Genomic DNA, 20,244 nt, shown 5'->3' on the forward strand with positions numbered 1-20,244 from the left:
GCTGGGTAGGATGCGGGGCCGCCCGCCCAGAACAAGAGGGGCCAGGTCCCAGAAGCCCTCAGCGAAATGACTCGAGGCATCTAGTACCCGAGGACAGCAGAGTAGGCGGACGTCTGCGCAGGTTCTGCCGCATCTGGGTCGCAGTGGCGCGCGACGCATGGGACCCTATCTCGCCTAGGATGGTTGATCAACAGGAAGAAATCATCCCTTACCCCAGCTCAGAGGATTCTATTCCTGGGGATGATTTTCGACACTTCCCGAGGGTTGGTAATTCTCCCTCAGGACAAGGCTTGGGCGCTCCGGCAGGGAGTCCGAAGTCTTCAACAACCGGGCCCTCACACTATCCAGTTCGGGATGAGGGTTCTAGGAAGGATGGTGGCGGCGATGGAAGCAATTCCGTTTGCTCAATTTCATCTCCGTCCCCTGCAGCATACTCTCTTAGCGGCTTGGGACGGGAGTCCTTTCTCCCTCGATCATCAGTGCAGGTTGCCCTCTCGTTTTCGACGGGCGCTTCAATGGTGGACACGCGACTCCTCTCTTCGTCAGGGGAAGCCCTTTCCCCTAGATCATTGGTTGGTGATCACGACCGATGAGAGTCTTTTCAGCTGGGGGGCAATCTTCCAGCATCACACGGCCCAGGGGCAATGGGCGCCTCAGGAGGCTCGTCTTCCGATCAACCTGTTGGAGATTCGAGCGGTGCGGTTGGCGCAGCAGCATTTTCAACACTTGCTAGCAGGACGCCCAGTCCGGGTTCAGCCAGACAACGCCACGGTAGTGGCGTACGTGACTCACCAGGGAGGCACGCGCAGCAGGGCAACCATGCGTGAGATAGAGCATGTGCTCCGTTGGGCCGAGAGGCACCACTCGGTAATCTCAGCAGTTCACATACCAGGTGTGGAAAATTGGGCAGCAGATTTCCTAAGCCAGCAGGGCGTCGCGGCCGGGGAATGGTCCCTTCACCCCGAGGTCTTCCAGCAGATTTGCCAATGGTGGGGGACTCCAGACGTGGATCTGATGGCGTCCAGGGAGAATGCCAAGGTGGGCACGTTTGTCGCTCGGTCCCAGGACCCGCGAGCAATCGCGGTGGATGCGTTGGTCCTACCGTGGAGCCAGTTTCGGCTCCCATACCTGTTTCCCCCACTGCCGCTTCTCCCAAGGGTCATCAGAAAGATCAAGGCAGAGGGGGTCCCGGCAATTCTGCTGGCCCCGTCGAGTATGGTACGCGGATCTAGTGCAGCTCCTCGCAGACGTGCCTTGGCGTCTACCGGAACGGCCAGACTTACTGTCTTAGGGGCCGATCTGCCACCCGAACTTAGGGGCCCTGGCTTTGACGGCATGGCCGTTGAATCTTGGATTCTGACCCAAGCGGGATTTGGGCGTGAAGTCCTTGCGACAATGGTTAGCTCCCGGAAGCCGGCCTCGGCGAGAATTTATCATAACACTTGGAAGGTTTTCTTTCATTGGTGTCGAGAACACGGGGTTGCGCCATTATCCTTTTCTGTCCCCAACATCCTGGCTTTTCTGCAGTCCGGCCTAGACGCAGGATTGGCGCCGAGTTCCCTTAGGAGGCAGATATCGGCCTTGTCGGTCCTTTTTCAGCGAAAGATCGCTACCAATATGCAGGTCAGGACGTTCATTCAGGGGGTCTCTCATTTGGTGCCCCCCTATAGAGCACCCATAGACACCTGGGACCTTAACCTGGTCCTGGGTGTCCTACAGGAAGCCCCGTTTGAACCATTACAGGAAATTTCATTTTCATATCTCTCCAGGAAGGTTGTATTCTTGGTAGCCATAACTTCCATTAGGCGGGTCTCAGAGTTAGGAGCATTATCTTGCAGAGCTCCTTTTCTGACTTTTTTTTAAGGATAAAGTAGTCCTTAGACCACCACCGCCTTTTCTGCCGAAGGTCGTGTCCTCTTTCCATATTAATGAGGACTTTGTTCTGCCTTTGTTTTGTCCAGCGCCAGTACACAGAGTGGAAAGGGATCTCCACTCTTTAGATCTGGTAAGAGCTCTCAGGAGGTATGTGTCAAGGACAGCACCTTTTCGCCAGACGGACTCGTTGTTTGTGATTCCCGAAAGGCACAGGAAGGGTCTCGCAGCCTCACGGTCAACCATAGCCAGATGGATTCGCCTAACTATTCAGGAGGCTTACCGTATTAGAGTCACACCGATTCAAACAGGGATAGGGACGCACTCTACTCGGGCAGTGGGTGCCTCTTGGGCGCCTCGGCACCAGGCTTCGGCAGAGCAGGTATGCAAAGCAGCAACCTGGTCCAGCCTGCACACTTTGTAAGCATTACAATGTGCATACTCAGGCCTCGTTGGATGCGAGCCTGGGTAGGAAAATTCTCCCAAGCCGCATGCCCTCCTGTCTAAAGGTGTTCCACTGCTGCTTGATCGGTGAGTTGTCCTCCCACCCAGGGCCTGCTTTAGGACGTCCCACAGTCTGTGTCCCCCAATGAGACGAAGGAGAAACATGGATTTTTGTGAGTACTCACCGTAAAATCCTTTTCTCCGAGACGCTCATTGGGGACACAGCACCCACCCTGATAGCCAGTTGGCTCTTGTTTATTTAATTAGTATAATTCCTTATTTAATGTAGGGTGGTCCTTTTTCAGACATATGATTTTCTGCGTTAAGGCTAATTTATGGATGTTCTCCTACTGCTTTTGCACTAAACTGGTTTCCGCCCACTGTCGGGGCGAGGGTGTATGCGGCGGAGGAGGAGCTAACTTGTTTTTTGCATGCCTAGTGTCACACGTCCATGTGTCGCTTGTCGCCACAGCAGGAAGCTGACGACGAGAAACGGCCCTGGCCGTTCTCACGCGATCAGCGATAGCCAGCGGGGGAGCCGGTCGGAGGTAAGTATCACACATAGCGATATCGCTAGCAATATTGCTGCTACGTCACAAAACCAGATATCGCTTAGTGTGACAGGCCCTTTACTCACAAGTTTACACTCAGTATGGGTCACCACAGAAACGATGCTGCACTCCTCGGTCAGTCCAGCTACTTCTCTCGGGCTCAGGCCTGTCACTGCGCACGCTGGGCCTGCACACATTAGCGACTGTCTCTGACCTGTCAGGGAAGTCTCCTCTGGTCAAGGAGGCTGGCAGGTCCACGTTCACACAAAGGGCGCTCACAGCGTACTGCCTGTCTGTCTCCTTCCTCAGTCGGAGAGCCCTCACGTTCAGGTAATGTGGCGCAGCTGACAGCTCTCTCTCCTGCACGCTGTACTTTCCCGCCCTGACTCTGCTCGGCTTTTTGCACACAGCCCCTTTTTAACAGGTCACTGCCCCCTGCTGTCGCATGGAAAGGTCGGTCCTGGTCCCATAACCTTCCGCCCGTAAACACTGCTGCCCATATGCACTTCCAGATCCTGCCTGCAAGCCTATGAAATGGTACGACAAGGAACCAAAATGGTTATCAACTATTCGTTCCACATGTACCTAATTGGAACTAGCTATATTTGTTAGATCCCTTAATGATAATTGCATTTTTCAAAAGAACAAGTCTTAAGGTAAGGCTTTGTGGCGCCCCTGAGGCTCAGTTGCCACAGAGGTTCTGCACCTCCTCCTGAGGTGTGGTGCCCCACCATCCAGGTAAGTTGGAGGCTACTGACCACACTCCAACACTCGCACCCCACACAACACAGTAGTTCAGCAAAGCCACATTGCGGCTCCCTGCTTAGAGTGTAGCAGTGCACCGTTGGTTGCTCCCTGCTTGGAACACGAAACATGCTGGGAGGCGGGTGGAGTTGAGAATACATAAAAGAGCGGGGAGGTTTAGAATTACAGGTCAGTCAGACAGTGGGTCAGTCTGAGAGAGGAAGCCACTCAGAGAGGAGTGAGGAAAGAAGATCCCTGGAAAGGGATGGAGGAAGGAGGTGCTGCAGCAGACCTCAGTGACCTGGGTCTGCTGGCACGAGAAAGGAAAGAAGGAGAAAGACATTGAACTGAAACCTGATCTTTCAGGAGAAGGAGAGATTAGTACAGAATGAAGGAGTAATAGGGAACAGAGGACGTGGGTTAGGAGAGAACCCTGCCTAGAAGTTCTAAGCGCAAGGCCGGGGCCCGGTCCCCGAGGTTGTATGGATGCTAATGGTCCTGCAGCAGACACCGGTGGAGTAGTGGGCTGTAAATGCACTACTCCCATCTAAGCCTTGGGGGCACAACAGCAACTTGGATAGTGAGCCGGGATTCAGGAGTAAGGAGTCCCCGAAGCAGGCTACAGCTGTCTGCCGTACAAGTAGAGTTCTTGGGAACATCAGTCAGGAGGCACTCCAGTGTAACTCAGTACTGGTAGTACTTCAAACTTAAAGGCGCTATAAGAGGAGACGTTCAGAAAGGTACATGTTGGCGGAGTGTTGGAAGGGAGCATTCCATCTGACCTGGAGGTTGATAGAGCCTCTGACCCGGAGGACACGGTACGGAGGCTGGCACCTCTATGTACTACAGACTGTGAGTAAAGCTTTGGAACTACAAGCCCTGGTGTCCTCCATTGATTCTTGCGCCAACACACCCAGCACTGCTACCTTTGGGTACTAGCTTCTACACCGCTTGTGCCTCTCCTCTAACTTCACATCTACACTGCCCTTGGGCTACAGCTTCACCATCTTGGCTGCAACATACAACCAGCCCCAGAGGATCTGCAAGCAGCGTCGGCGTAACATCTCACTTGCCGAACACCACAGGTGGCGTCACGAACTATTCCATTAACTACACTCCCCCATTCAAATTCCCTCGTTACTTGGGCGCCCAGGGCCACGGACCGGGTCACCGCTGCTGTGACACATCCCGCTGACACCGGCCCGCTACCGAGTACACCACAGCCCTGGGAGGGCGACCCAGCTTCATCAGAATCCTCAAGAAAATAACCCAAAGTACTTGTTTCAAGTAACCACTATAATAGGAAGCAAGTGGAAAGCCAAACTTTTTTTCAGCAGTCCTCCACAAAGAGGTCTGGGGGCAGTGAAACTATTCAAATTGATGGGAAAAGTGCTAAATAGAAGTCGAACAGAACCGGGAAGACCCCTGGAAGCATCTGACTCCCAGATCGCTGCAGAGTACAATGGTGTCAAACTTTTACTCCATTTTAAGGAGTGACCATACGACATTCCAAACCAACAATAATTTGCATTTTACAGGAAAAAAGTTATACAATAAGGCAAAATTTAAAAAGGATGTTAAAAAAATATAATTTATACCAAAATTGATATTTGTTTTAATTAAAAAATAGTTAATTTGTTTCATCTATGAAGGAAGTAAGAACTGCCAAAAATAAGGGACTTAGATACACATTCTATTCAAATTGTCATGTATTGGTACTCTTAGACTGATAAAGACTATGTACATTTTAAGGTTATAATACCAAGGAAATGTACCCAAGAACACGGAATACTGTATGGCTGAAAAATGCAACTCAGCAAAATATTTAAACGTGGTTTTTTTTCAGTTATATATCTCAAAAATGAAAAGTGAAATTGATGTACCTATACAGTCATAAAGGCTTAGCAGAAAGTGCAAAGCCAGACAGAAATTATGAGGAGGGTAATCCATAGACTCCTGGGAGGCAACAACTGGGGGAGACTCATTAACATATTGAATATTACAAACACTTAAAGGGAATCTGTCACCCCTTTTTTGAGATATCATATAATGATAGCATTCAATTGTGTGTCACATAAGGATTCTCTTAGCACTTTTGCTTCCCCCTGACCCCGCACATTTCATGCATAAATACCTTTTTTTTTTTATATTGGTTCAGATGTATGTAAACTGCCGTGGTCCAGTCCGATGGGCGGGGCTTATTCACCTACTCCCCCCTCCCTGTCTTGCTCTTTGCATTTCTTCTTGCTAAAGCACAAAATTCCCAATGCATAATTTGGACAGCTAGATCTCATCACTAGTCCAAAAGAAGAGAGAAGCACCAGCTCAGAAACCATCAATGCCACAGGAGAACAAGAGAGCCAATAGTGTCATAGAATAAAAATCATCTTTTTTTTAAATAGTTAATATTAGTAATACATATTTAAGTGTCGGTACACAATTACCAGTGACAATGCAGAAAAAGACTATCCCTGAGTGTCCCGTTGCCTCTTAAACAGATTCAAAGTATAGCACATAGTTAGTGTGGTTGAAGTAAGCCATGACAGTAAGTGTTAAATCAAAGAAAGTAACAGCAAAGGTGACGCTGAACACACCGAGCGTTTAGTACAATCGAGTGAATCAGAAGCTCAGTATGAAAGTAGGACAAGTTGTCGGGCTTACCAGGGAGAGGCAGCGGGCACCAGATGGAGGGTGTGTGGCTCCCCGACGCGTGTTTCGCGGCCACACAGAACCGCTTTCTCAAGGGGAAGTAAAACAAAGTCCAAGCAGGACCTTCAAATAACCCCGTGAACTGGGTCACATAGTTATATGTGGCCAATGGCGGTGATCCAAACGGCGCATGCACTGTGCGCCGAGGACGCCCCGTGTACATCAAAGGCGTCACGTACATGGCACCCACCACAGGGATTAACCCTGTGTGTGGCGCACGTGACGTATAGACGCCCTGATGCAGACAGGGCCCCGACGGGAGCACTGCCATGCGCACCGTCACCGCCGTTTAGAGGGGGGGGGCATACAAAGGAGAAATGTACAAGGAATAGAGGGAGAAAGGGAAGAGGAAATATAAATGGGCATATGTTAAATACAAAATTGAGCTCATATATAACAGTAATACATTATAGAAAAACCAATACATATATTGGAGGCTACAGTACAGATACAATTATATCATACAAAGACGTCATTAATAGTGAGGCTGATACAAAAGAATCAATCAAGCAGGAGAATCAATATTTCCACAGGAGATCTTAAATAAACAGTCTGTATCCTCCTTGTTGTAAAATCCACAATCCCTTCAATTTAGATGGTTAGTTTCAAGGTCCCCCCGGGGCTAGATGAATAGAAATGATGGAACATCAACAGAATCACTAGGAAAATAGAAAGATGGGAATAACAGGATGGATCAAAGGACGCCGCAAGGATTAATGGAGAGTTTTAGAGAAATGAGGCAAAGCTTAGGGATTCGTTCAGACCATTAGGTGTGACTGTGTCGAGAAGCACAATCCACCTGGCTTCAATTTGAGCCAGGAGTTTTTTATTATCTCCACCTCTAATTCCGAGGTGGAGGGCCTCGATCCCCCTAACACTAAGTAACTTAACATCACAATTGTGATGGGCCTTAAAGTGCCGAGGGATCGCCTTTAGTTCTCTGATGTCAGTCACCGTTCTGGCTGCGCCAATATCCCCCACATGCTCCCGAACCCTAACCCGGAGCTCCCTAGTAGTGAGACCAACGTAGATCTTGGGGCATCGACAGGTGGCATATTATATAACATTAGTAGTCCCACAAGAAATACGTTGTCTGATGGAAAAATTTCTAGAGCCATCCGCAGAGGAGAACGTGGAGCAGCGCAGGACGCTGGCGCAAGCCAGACAGTGACCGCATGGAAAAGAGCCAACCTGTGGGGTATGGATGCCCAAATAGGTGTTGGGAGCCGGAATGTAGTGGCTTCTTACTAGAAGATCCCCAAGATTTTTAGATCTCTTAGATGTCATACTAGGAAAACTTCCAAGGGCAGACCTCAAGGCCGGATCGGATTCCAGAATAGGCCAATGTTTTTTAAGAATAGTATGCATATTTTCCCACTCATGATTGAAGGTGGAGATAAACCTTATGGGGCCTTCAAAATCCTTCCTGGTCCCTCTTTTTATGGGGTTCAACAGGTGATTGCGAGATGTTTTTCTTGCCCGATCGTACCCAGATTTCACGCATCTGCGGCTGCAGCCGCGTGCGTGAAATCGGTCCTTAAGGTCCGAGGCCTGTGCCTCAAATCTGATGTCTGTAGAGCAGATTCGTCTCATCCTATGGAACTGTCCGACCGGGACAGCCCTAATGGTGGCCGGATCATGTGGTGAGGACGCATGTAACAATGAATTCACTGGCGTTTGTTTCCTGAAGACGTCCATCTGGATGCGTCGATCAGTGTCGACCTCCAGACGGACGTCCAGGAAATCAACAGTGGAATTGTTAAAAGTGTATGTGAGTCGTAAGAAGCCACTTCATTCCGGCTCCCAACACCTATTTGGGCACCCATACCCCACAGGTTAGCTCTTTTCCATGCGGTCACTGTCTGGCTTGCGCTAGCGTCCTGCGCTGCTCCACGTTCTCCTCCGCGGATGGCTCTAGAAATGTTTCCATCAGACAACGTATTTCTTGTGGGACTAGTAATGTTATATATTATGCCACCTGTCCATGCCCCAAGATCTACGTTGGTCTCACTACTAGGGAGCTCCGGGTTAGGGTTCGGGAGCATGTGCGGGATATTGGCGAAGCTAGAACGGTGACTGACATCAGAGAACTAAAGGCGATCCCTCGGCACTTTAAGATCCATCACAATTGTGATGTTAAGTTACTTAGTGTTAGGGGGATTGAGGCCCTCCACCTCGGAATTAGAGGTGTAGATAATAAAAAACTCCTGGCTCAAATTGAAGCCAGGTGGATTGTGCTTCTCGACACAGTCACACCTAATGGTCTGAACGAATCCCTAAGCTTTGCCCCACTTCTCTAAAACTCTCCATTAATCCTTGCGGCGTCCTTTGATCCATCCTGTTATTCCCATATACACCATTCTATCCCTGTTTTGGAGGATGTGTGTGTTTTTAACTTACTATTTTTAACATGTCTTGATTTTTATGTTATTTCTGTTTCTATTTTACTAGTGAATCTGTTGATGTTCCATCATTTCTATTCATCTAGCCCCGGCAGGACCTTGAAACTAACCATCTAAATTGAAGGGATTGTGGATTTTACAACATGGAGGATACAGACAGTTTATTTCATATCTCCTGTGGAAATATTGATTCTCCTGCTTGATTGATTCTTTTGTATCAGCCTCACTATTAATGACGTCTTTGTATGATATAATTGTATCTGTACTGTAGCCTCCAATATATGTATTGGTTTTTCTATAATGTATTACTGTTAAATATGAGCTCAATTTTGTAGTTAACATGTGCCCATTTATATTTCCTCTTCCCTTTCTCCCTCTATTCCTTGTACATTTCTCCATTGTATGGCCCCCCTCTAAACGGCGGTGACGGTGCGCATGGCAGTGCTCCTGTCGGGGCCCTGTCTGCATCAGGGCGTCTATACGTCACGTGCGCCACACACAGGGTTAATCCCTGTGGTGGGTGCCGTGTATGTGACGCCTTTGATGTACACGGGGCGTCCTCGGCGCACAGTGCATGCGCCGTTTGGATCACCGCCATTGGTCACATATAACCATGTGACCCAGTTCACGGGGTTATTTGAAGGTCCTGCTTGGATTTTGTTTTACTTCCCCTTGAGAAAGCGGTTCTGCGTGGCCGCGAAACGCGCGTCGGGGAGCCTCACACCCTCCATCTGGTGCCCGCTGCCTCTCCCTGGTAAGCCCGACAACTTGTCCTACTTTCATGCTGAGCTTCTGATTCACTCGATTGTACTAAACGCTCGGTGTGTTCAGCGTCACCTTTGCTGTTACTTTCTTTGATTAAACACTTACTGTCCTGGCTTACTTCGACCACACTATGTGCTATACTTTGAATCTGCTTAAGAGGCAACGGGACACTCAGGGATAGTCTCCTTTTTTTGCATTGTCACTGGTAATTGTGTACCGACACATAAATATGTATTATTAATATTAACTATTTAAAAATAAAAGATGATTTTTATTCTATGACACTATTGGCTCTCTTGTTCTCCTGTGGCATTAGCATTAGCAGGTGAATAAGTCCCGCCCATCGGACCGGACTGCGGCAGTTTACATACATCTGAACCGATATAAAAAAGGTATTTATGCATGAAATGTGCAGGGGCAGGGGGAAGCAAAAGTACTAAGAGAATCCTTATGTGGCACACAATTGAATGATATCATTATATGATATCTCAAAAAAGGGGTGACAGATTCCCTTTAATGTGCTGCTGTTATCTGGTGGTGTGAAAAAGTGTGGACTCAGCCAGGCTTCATTCATTTTTATGAGTGAGCCTGTCTGCATTTTCTGTCGACAGGCGAAAGTGCCCATCTGCTGTTACCCCCCCAGTCATCAGGTGCTGAGCTGGTGTCGTGACATTGTCCCATGCCTTTGACCGTGTACCCCTGCCTCTGCTGTGTCTCTTCCTGGAATCTCCTCCTTGGTTGGGCAAGGAAGCTTGCCCCCCTGCCATTAGCGTCTGATGGGAATGTTTTCAACCTATTTTTCAGAAAAGCCTTCTGCTATAGCACCATTTTAGAAAACCTCTACACCACTGGAAGAAGAGATGCAAAGTTCTCATTGTAGTGTGGGTCTATCAGGGTGAACAACCAGTACTTTTTTTTATCAAGATGAATGTTAATCGAAGGTCACGGGAAAGGCAGCGGTACATAAAGTCGGCCATATGTGCCAAGCTCCATACAGCCAACACTTACCTGTATCCACCATGATGACAACTCTCCATCTCCTCCTCCTACTCCTCATTCTCTTCCACCTCATCCCCATCCTCAGTCCATCCACGTAGGAGAGACAGAATGAAGGTTGTGTTGCTACTAGCCTCTGTAGTAATACACTTAGGGGTAAAAAAGAATTCACTAATTATCCCCAAAAGAAGCGAACCAACACACCATATATATAAAAAATATTATTTTATTGAATATCAAAAATATTCCAATTTTAATAAAAATTACAGACTACATAATACCTTACTCATAACATACCCCAACGGGGAAAAATGCACAGACCATGAACACGGATAAATAATCCTTCTGTTAATAATCATAATATTCCTGTACAATTCATGGAATAAGGCAACAAGACCAATATTATAATAATCCTAAATAGGAATCAATCTAACCTTGCCGTTATAAGACGCCACTAAGTTTTATAGTATGCAATCATAAGTCTCACTCTAAATATAAAAATTCAGGGTAATAAGAAATCCTATGAGGTTATAGAGATACGACATAATACCAGCACCATATAAAGCCGTCATATCGACAAAATCGGGGAGGATTAATCTAACCCCGCTGTGAAAAGCACCGATACAACATGGGCTAAAATAAACTTAGGACACATAAAATGACAAGGTAGAAGAGCTATCAAACTGATAATTACCTTAGACCGGATTATGCAGGTGTAAATAATCCTGTGCACAGATCCCCGCGCCCCGACGCGCGTTTCGCCCTCTAGCTTCTTCCGGGAGCGTACCAAATCTAGATTAGGGGCTTCTCTTTATATCCACAGACGGCCAATCAATAAGCTGAATCCCTCATCATGTGACCCCATACTTCCGGGAGTGCGCAGTGTAGTGTCCGACGTGATAAAATAATCTAAGTGCACAGAAGACATTACGGCGCATGCACCAGTCCGACACACTCCGGCACGATAAACCTACTTCCTGAACATGCGCTGAATGACCCACACGTGCATCCATGTGGATCATTGTGGCAGCGCTGCAAGAAGTACACGGAGTGCCGACCATGCATGCGCACTATCTTCTAAAAGTGACTACCCAAAAAAAGGGGGGACATAAATTATTATAACAATTTACATTACCACATACCAATAATAAAAATTCCATTTTTATATATTCAAATAATAGTGCTTATAATAAATAATTACTTTAAAGTAATAAGTGCATGTGCCAAAAGTAACAAATAACTCTATTATTATTAGTGAAATACCTATTAATACATACTAATTAATTCCAATCAAAAATATTATTAAAAAAATTTATAAAAATAAGTGATAAATTTAATAGTGCCTATAAATATATGGCCGATAACAAAACAACATATATTTTAAAAATACAAGTCCATAGATTACAATCCATACATAATATAATACATATAATTCAAATAATTCAAATATGCATCTATCATTCTATAATACATATAACCTCGATAGCTTTATTATCAATATTAAGACACTTATTCTTTATTATTAAATTCTTGATCTTTAATTCATTCTTGATAAGAACTTCTGAAGACACAGCTACTCCAAACAACCACATGAGAGAGCAGCAAAAGAATGGCTCTCTGATGTGGTTGTTTGGAGTAGCTGTGTCTTCAGAAGTTCTTATCAAGAATGAATTAAAGATCAAGAATTTAATAATAAAGAATAAGTGTCTTAATATTGATAATAAAGCTATTTTAATATATAAAAATGGAATTTTTATTATTGGTATGTGGTAATGTAAATTGTTATAATAATTTATGTCCCCCCTTTTTTGGGTAGTCACTTTTAGAAGATAGTGCGCATGCATGGTCGGCACTCCGTGTACTTCTTGCAGCGCTGCCACAATGATCCACATGGATGCACGTGTGGGTCATTCAGCGCATGTTCAGGAAGTAGGTTTATCGTGCCGGAGTGTGTCGGACTGGTGCATGCGCCGTAATGTCTTCTGTGCACTTAGATTATTTTATCACGTCGGACACTACACTGCGCACTCCCGGAAGTATGGGGTCACATGATGAGGGATTCAGCTTATTGATTGGCCGTCTGTGGATATAAAGAGAAGCCCCTAATCTAGATTTGGTACGCTCCCGGAAGAAGCTAGAGGGCGAAACGCGCGTCGGGGCGCGGGGATCTGTGCACAGGATTATTTACACCTGCATAATCCGGTCTAAGGTAATTATCAGTTTGATAGCTCTTCTACCTTGTCATTTTATGTGTCCTAAGTTTATTTTAGCCCATGTTGTATCGGTGCTTTTCATAGCGGGGTTAGATTAATCCTCCCCGATTTTGTCGATATGAAGGCTTTATATGGTGCTGGTATTATGTCGTATCTCTATAACCTCATAGGATTTCTTATTACCCTGAATTTTTATATTTAGAGTGAGACTTATGATTGCATACTATAAAACTTAGTGGCGTCTTATAACGGCAAGGTTAGATTGATTCCTATTTAGGATTATTATAATATTGGTCTTGTTGCCTTATTCCATGAATTGTACAGGAATATTATGATTATTAACAGAAGGATTATTTATCCGTGTTCATGGTCTGTGCATTTTTCCCCGTTGGGGTATGTTATGAGTAAGGTATTATGTAGTCTGTAATTTTTATTAAAATTGGAATATTTTTGATATTCAATAAAATAATATTTTTTATATATATGGTGTGTTGGTTCGCTTCTTTTGGGGATAATTAGTGAATTCTTTTTTACCCCTAAGTGTATTATTGTGTTTGAAGTGCCAAAAATTGATCTTAAGGACATTTTTAGTGTCTTGATCTTGTATTGCTGTTGTTTCTAAACAGATTGTCCGACATTATGGATTTAAAAGCCAGGGAGAATGCCTGGCGTTCTAAGGCTACAGATATATTTTCTCGTAACGCCCCGGTGGTTTCGCAGGATACCTCTCATGAGATTAAAGATCTCATGCATAAATATAGACATGCTTTACAACGGAAGACTAAATTATGGTGGAATCGATCGTCATTAGAAAACTATTTTGAAAAAAAGATTATTCCTAGGGGCCTGCGGGTCCAACTATATCCGACGTATGATCTTGGAAATAATGATTTTATTACAAGATGGACAACAGCAGCATCTAAATGCTCTTTGGAATTCATACAAATTTTGATCGATAATAACACGATGTCGTTACTGGAGATTGATAATGAATTGGACAATTTATCTAGATTATTAATGAAGGATATGTCTAATGACCAGTTTACTAAGTGGTCGAAAGACCTTGATATGGATATCTCCAAATGGGAGGAGAAGGTTTGCCAAGAGAAACTCAAGAAGTACCAACGGGATGTAGATGATTATGATGCAAATAAAATATATAGATGGCAGTTCAATGGATTAAAAAATAATCGAAGAAAAAGAATGAGAACACAATCGAATGTTTCTAGCGTGTCTAATGTATCCGAAGCTGGTAGTAATGTCGCCACTAGTGATGTGGAAATTCACCGTGATTCACACACAAGGATTGGAGAGAAGAAGAGATTTCCGGACATGTTTCAAAAGGCGCAGAGAGGACGTGATTCAAGGGATCGTTATCAGGTAATTAATCTCTCTGATCATCTCTTAACTACTGATCAGCAATCGGTATTGGAACGTGGTTTATCGTTTTCTCCCTCTAATCGTTTAGACCCGTTCGAATCGGTGAAGGATGTCCATCTCTTCTCTAGAAAATTGATTTTAAAAAGATTACATGCAAATAAATCTAATCAGGAATCGGGATATACGGAGGCAGAAAAGGAGGCGATTGAGACATTAGTCTCATTACAAGAAGAGAATACTGCAGCTATTGAGGTGAATATGATTCCCAATCATTTGTTTACACAATGCAAAACATTTCCATCCTTGGGGCTTTGTCCGGCGGTAGAAGTGTTTACAAAACTTGTCTCTTCTGATATTGCAAAATTGGCTCAGAAACAGGGAGGTGTGTCCAATTTATCTAAACGAGAACAAGCGGCTTTAACAGATTTGAAATCTTGGGATGATGTAGTTTTTAAGCCGGCGGATAAAGGGGGAAATCTGGTTATTTGGCCAATAAATCTATATGAGAGACAGGCCAATAAACTTTTGAATGACACCAGTTGTTACCAGAGATTAACTTTCAACCCCCTATCCTCTTTCCAGAACCTTTTAATAGATATCTTGGATAAGGCTTTGGCACAGGGTATAATTGCCAAGAAGTTATTGGATCGGATTCGGAATAGTCATCCTAAGTTACCAACATTTTACCTAATACCGAAGATACATAAAAGTATTGTGGATCCCCCTGGCCGCCCGATAGTGGCAGGTAATGATGGACCATGTGAGCTTATTGGATTAATTGTGGATCATTTTTTGAAACCCTTGGTATGTGATCTACCATCGTATATTAAGGACACCACGTCGGCTTTACAAAGGTTGGACCAATTGTCATTAGATGAGGACATGGTCATTGTAACTGCTGACGTGGAGACCCTGTACACTTCAATACGGCATCAGGATGGCTTGGCTGCGGTCAGGTTTTTTCTGGATTCCAGTCCGCTGGAAACATCATTGGTTGAGTTGATTATGACCTTGTTAGAATACATCCTCACGCACAATGTGTTTATTTTTAACAAGAGGATGTATTTGCAATTGCAAGGAACAGCAATGGGGGCCTGTTGTGCCCCCTCTTATGCGAACTTATTTTTAGGGGCATGGGAACGAGAGATGTTTCAAGGTGATCTCATCCAGGAGTTGAACCATGTTCACAACTGGATGAGATACATCGATGATATTCTATTCATATGGGATGGCCCCGTACAAGAACTGCATCAACTCATGGAACATCTAAATAACAACAATAAAAACATTAAGCTGACTTTTCGTTTTGGTAGAGAAATCGATTTTTTGGATATTAAAGTGACAGTGGATTCTAAGGGCTTTTTGAATACGGATATTTTTCGTAAAAGCACCTCAACTAATTCTTTTTTGGTTGCAGATTCAGCACATCCAGGTTCCACTATTCGGGGCATTCCAATAGGTCAATTTTTACGTGCGAGAAGAATTTGTTCAAAGGAGGAGAGTTTTGAACGACAAGCTGTGGACCTAACAAGAAGATTCCTGGATAGGGGATATAGTAAAAAGATGATAAAGAGAGGCTATTTGAGAGCAACTAAAACTACAAGAAATAATCTTTTATATGGAACCTCTTCTAGAAATAAAGGAGAACAGAGCAATCAAATTCGGTTTATCAGCACTTTTAGCAACAAATGGGACGATCTAAGAGGTATTGTGCGAAATCATTGGGGTGTTTTAATGGTGGACCCTGTGTTACGCAAGATTCTTCCGGCTCAACCTTCCTTTGTAGCCAAGAGATCGGCAAATTTGAGAGACACTTTAGTCCACAGCCACTTCGAACCGAGAAAAGAAAAATCCAAGTCTGGGACGCCTGGCTTCTTTCCCTGCGGCTTGTGTAAGGGATGTCGGAATCATGTGAAATCGGTCTCTTTTTCTAATCATGATGGATCACGCACTTTCGATATAAGAAAACACCTGAGTTGTAATTCTTCTGGAGTCATCTATCATGCCAAATGCCCTTGTGGAAAAATCTACATAGGAATGACCACAAGGGAGCTCAAGGTAAGAACTAGGGAACATGTTAGAGACATTGAAAAAGCTAGAAACAATGAGGACTTTACCTCTCTTAAACCCCTTCAAAGACATTTCAAAATGTCACATGAATGCAATGCAAAAGGCCTGAAGATACAGGCCATAGATCAAGTAGTTTTGGGGGTCAGAGGGGGTGATCTTACTAAAACTCTATTGCAAATTGAAAGTAGATGGATCTACCGTCTGGGCAGTTTGAGCCCGGATGGACTTAATGAATCCTTTGGTTTCGGGGCATTTCTTTAAATTTAACATGTTCATTGAGTGTTCTTTTTCAATAAGCTTGGGGTACTTCCATTTGGTTAGCGTGTCTACTGAGAGGTTTTCCTTTTTAGGGGTGGGGTTCTTTTTATTTTATTTTATTTTATTATTAAAATTGTTCATTCTCATTGTTCCAGTGTATGGATATCGAGCCATTCTTTTGCTGCTCTCTGATGTGGTTGTTTGGAGTAGCTGTGTCTTCAGAAGTTCTTATCAAGAATGAATTAAAGATCAAGAATTTAATAATAAAGAATAAGTGTCTTAATATTGATAATAAAGCTATCGAGGTTATATGTATTATAGAATGATAGATGCATATTTGAATTATTTGAATTATATGTATTATATTATGTATGGATTGTAATCTATGGACTTGTATTTTTAAAATATATGTTGTTTTGTTATCGGCCATATATTTATAGGCACTATTAAATTTATCACTTATTTTTATAAATTTTTTTAATAATACTTTTGATTGGAATTAATTAGTATGTATTAATAGGTATTTCACTAATAATAATAGAGTTATTTGTTACTTTTGGCACATGCACTTATTACTTTAAAGTAATTATTTATTATAAGCACTATTATTTGAATATATAAAAATGGAATTTTTATTATTGGTATGTGGTAATGTCTATTGTTATAATAATTTATGTCCCCCCTTTTTTGGGTAGTCACTTTTAGAAGATAGTGCGCATGCATGGTCGGCACTCCGTGTACTTCTTGCAGCGCTGCCACAATGATCCACATGGATGCACGTGTGGGTCATTCAGCGCATGTTCAGGAAGTAGGTTTATCGTGCCGGAGTGTGTCGGACTGGTGCATGCGCCGTAATGTCTTCTGTGCACTTAGATTATTTTATCACGTCGGACACTACACTGCGCACTCCCGGAAGTATGGGGTCACATGATGAGGGATTCAGCTTATTGATTGGCCGTCTGTGGATATAAAGAGAAGCCCCTAATCTAGATTTGGTACGCTCCCGGAAGAAGCTAGAGGGCGAAACGCGCGTCGGGGCGCGGGGATCTGTGCACAGGATTATTTACACCTGCATAATCCGGTCTAAGGTAATTATCAGTTTGATAGCTCTTCTACCTTGTCATTTTATGTGTCCTAAGTTTATTTTAGCCCATGTTGTATCGGTGCTTTTCACAGCGGGGTTAGATTAATCCTCCCCGATTTTGTCGATATGACGGCTTTATATGGTGCTGGTATTATGTCGTATCTCTATAACCTCATAGGATTTCTTATTACCCTGAATTTTTATATTTAGAGTGAGACTTATGATTGCATACTATAAAACTTAGTGGCGTCTTATAACGGCAAGGTTAGATTGATTCCTATTTAGGATTATTATAATATTGGTCTTGTTGCCTTATTCCATGAATTGTACAGGAATATTATGATTATTAACAGAAGGATTATTTATCCGTGTTCATGGTCTGTGCATTTTTCCCCGTTGGGGTATGTTATGAGTAAGGTATTATGTAGTCTGTAATTTTTATTAAAATTGGAATATTTTTGATATTCAATAAAATAATATTTTTTATATATATGGTGTGTTGGTTCGCTTCTTTTGGGGATAATTAGTGAATTCTTTTTTACCCCTAAGTGTATTATTGTGTTTGAAGTGCCAAAAATTGATCTTAAGGACATTTTTAGTGTCTTAGCCTCTGTAGTGTTAGCCACCAGCATCTGTTCCCCCTTTTCCTTCTCCTCAGTCTCGTTGCACAATCCATGATGAGTAGATAAGATGAGGCTGGGCTGGCTACAGTCTCTGTGTTATGTCTCCTCCATCCCCACTTGATCTGCATGCAAAGTTTTGTTTAATTGTGAGCAGAGACTGTTTAAGTAGGCACAGACGCAGGATGGTTGCGCTGACTATGGCATCATCGCTGATCACCATCTTTGTGGAGTCTTGGATAACCAAAAATATCAGACATCCATGGCCACTCTTCTGTTGTTATGTGGGGAGGCTGACCAGAATACCAATGGGCGTGTTGGAGCTGGTACTCAACCACTGGCCTCTTCTACTCACAATGTCTTGCCAGCATGTGCAACGTGGAGTTCCTGCACTTGGTGACATCACACACCAGTTGGTGAGATGGCACTTGCATGCGCTGCTGCAGCTGTAGCAGACTTGAGGAAATGGGCGCTAACGCAGTGCTCCTTGACCAGACGCTCTAGAAAATCTGTGTATGTTTTCAGAAACTGCTGAACTACCAAGTTGAGCACATGTGCTAAGCATGGTACGTGTGTGAGCTTGCCAAGCTTCACAGCCGCCACCAGGTTACGCCATTATCACACAAGACCATGTCTGGTTGTCAGCGGCAAAAACCACAGATCTATCTGGTCTGTTATTCCTTTAAGTAACTCTGTTGCGGTGTGCGGTTTGTCTCCTAATGAGCTTCAGCAGAGCCTGTTGCAGCTTCGTTGAGGCTGCAGAGCTTCCAGCTTCCGGCTGATGTGGACGACATGCTCTGAGCTAGCACATCAGAGATGGAGGATGAGGAGGAGCAGGAGGGGGTGCAGGAACTGCTGAAGGATGTGTAGGAAACCCTACTAGAAGTCAGGCCAGCAATCCTTGGTGGCGGGTGCACATGTGCCATGCCAGAGTGTGACTCGGCCGCAGCCTCCACACTGTTCACCCAGTGTGCTGTCAGGGAAATGTAGCAAGCCTGGCCACAAGCACTTGTCCTCGTGTCGGTGGTTAAGTAATCAATTCCAATAGGTGTGTTGGCAAGGGCACGGGTGATGTTCCTGGACATGTGCAGGTACAAGACAGAGACCCCACATTGGGAGAAAAATTGACTGTTGGGGACACAGTACCGTGGGATGGCTGCCGCCATGAGTCGAAGTAAATCCTCCGTGTCTACCAGCCTAAATGACATTTCCGCGGCAAGCAGCCTGGAAATGTGCCCGTTTAGCATTTAGGCCTGTGGGTGGGTGGTTGGGAACTTTCATTTTCATTACAAGGCCTGAGATAGGGACAGCTGAGCGCTGTGCTTGGACAAGGATTTGGAAATATATGTACACAACCTCCAGAAAATGGCTAGAGGTACAAACGATACATCGCCAAAAAGATTTCAAAGATTAAATTAATCTTTATTGATGAAACATGATAAAAATGTAAGATTAAAAACATGTATAACAAATCAAATCAAGCTAACGGAACATGAAGGAGTGCACACACTGGCTTAATAACAGGTAAGTACTATTGCAATGAAGCACAGCTGCTGTATGAATCAATAAATCCGTGGTAAAATGAAAAGCAATAAATACAAATATAATATACCTAAATAATAATACTTATGTGAGAACAAAGTGCAGAGTGCAAGAACATTTTTTCTCTATGTGAGATTAAGTGTGAGAACTAAAGGACTATAATAGTCCTACAAAATTATAAATTATTGTACTCCAAAAACCACAATAAAAGGGCATACAAATGATGCTCAGTATACATTGCCAGACAAAATCAAGCAAGAATAGAAAATGGAAAAAATGTTTTTCCCTTTTAGAAATAAAGTGTTTATGTTCACACAAAAATACAATGCTGGTTATTCGGCATACAGGAAAGAAGCATTTAAGCGAAACGGCGCTGTCGGGGTTGGAGCGCACACCTGCAGTCTCCCTGCACCGAAACACCTTGAGGTACAAACCATATTATGCTTGCTGCTTTTTTACTTTATGCCGCAGAGCCAGCATTGTAATTTTTGTGTGCACTAAAGCACTCTATTTCAAAGGGAAAAATATTGAAGCACTTTAGGTACTTACCTCTCACGCTGTTTGCTTCTTTCCTGTATGCCGCATAACCAGCAT

The 20,244-nt window shown here is 44.0% G+C and overlaps 1 protein-coding gene across 1 annotated transcript; it reads left to right on the forward strand.

Annotated features, from left to right (window-relative positions):
• The first annotated feature begins 13,219 nt into the window (after window positions 1-13,219).
• On the forward strand, window positions 13,220-16,706 carry LOC141076449 (uncharacterized). The gene is made up of 2 exons (XM_073563902.1): window positions 13,220-14,821; window positions 15,494-16,706. The coding sequence occupies exons 1-2, from the start codon at window positions 13,336-13,338 to the stop codon at window positions 16,405-16,407; spliced, it is 2,400 nt and encodes a 799-aa protein (XP_073420003.1). The 5' UTR covers window positions 13,220-13,335; the 3' UTR covers window positions 16,408-16,706.
• The last annotated feature ends 3,538 nt before the right edge of the window (window positions 16,707-20,244 follow it).

The sequence above is a fragment of the Dendrobates tinctorius genome, unplaced genomic scaffold, assembly GCF_039654945.1.
Source record: "Dendrobates tinctorius isolate UK_male_01 unplaced genomic scaffold, ASM3965494v1 ptg000406l, whole genome shotgun sequence".
Taxonomy (NCBI): Eukaryota; Metazoa; Chordata; class Amphibia; order Anura; family Dendrobatidae; genus Dendrobates; species Dendrobates tinctorius.

Excerpts from the sequence above, each read along its gene's own strand:
- LOC141076449 (XM_073563902.1), top strand. The coding sequence starts at position 13,336 with ATGGATTTAAAAGCCAGGGAGAATGCCTGGCGTTCTAAGGCTACAGAT. Across the intron at positions 14,822-15,493 it reads TGGCCGCCCGATAGTGGCAG|ATTCAGCACATCCAGGTTCC; the intron begins GTAATGATGGAC and ends TTTTGGTTGCAG.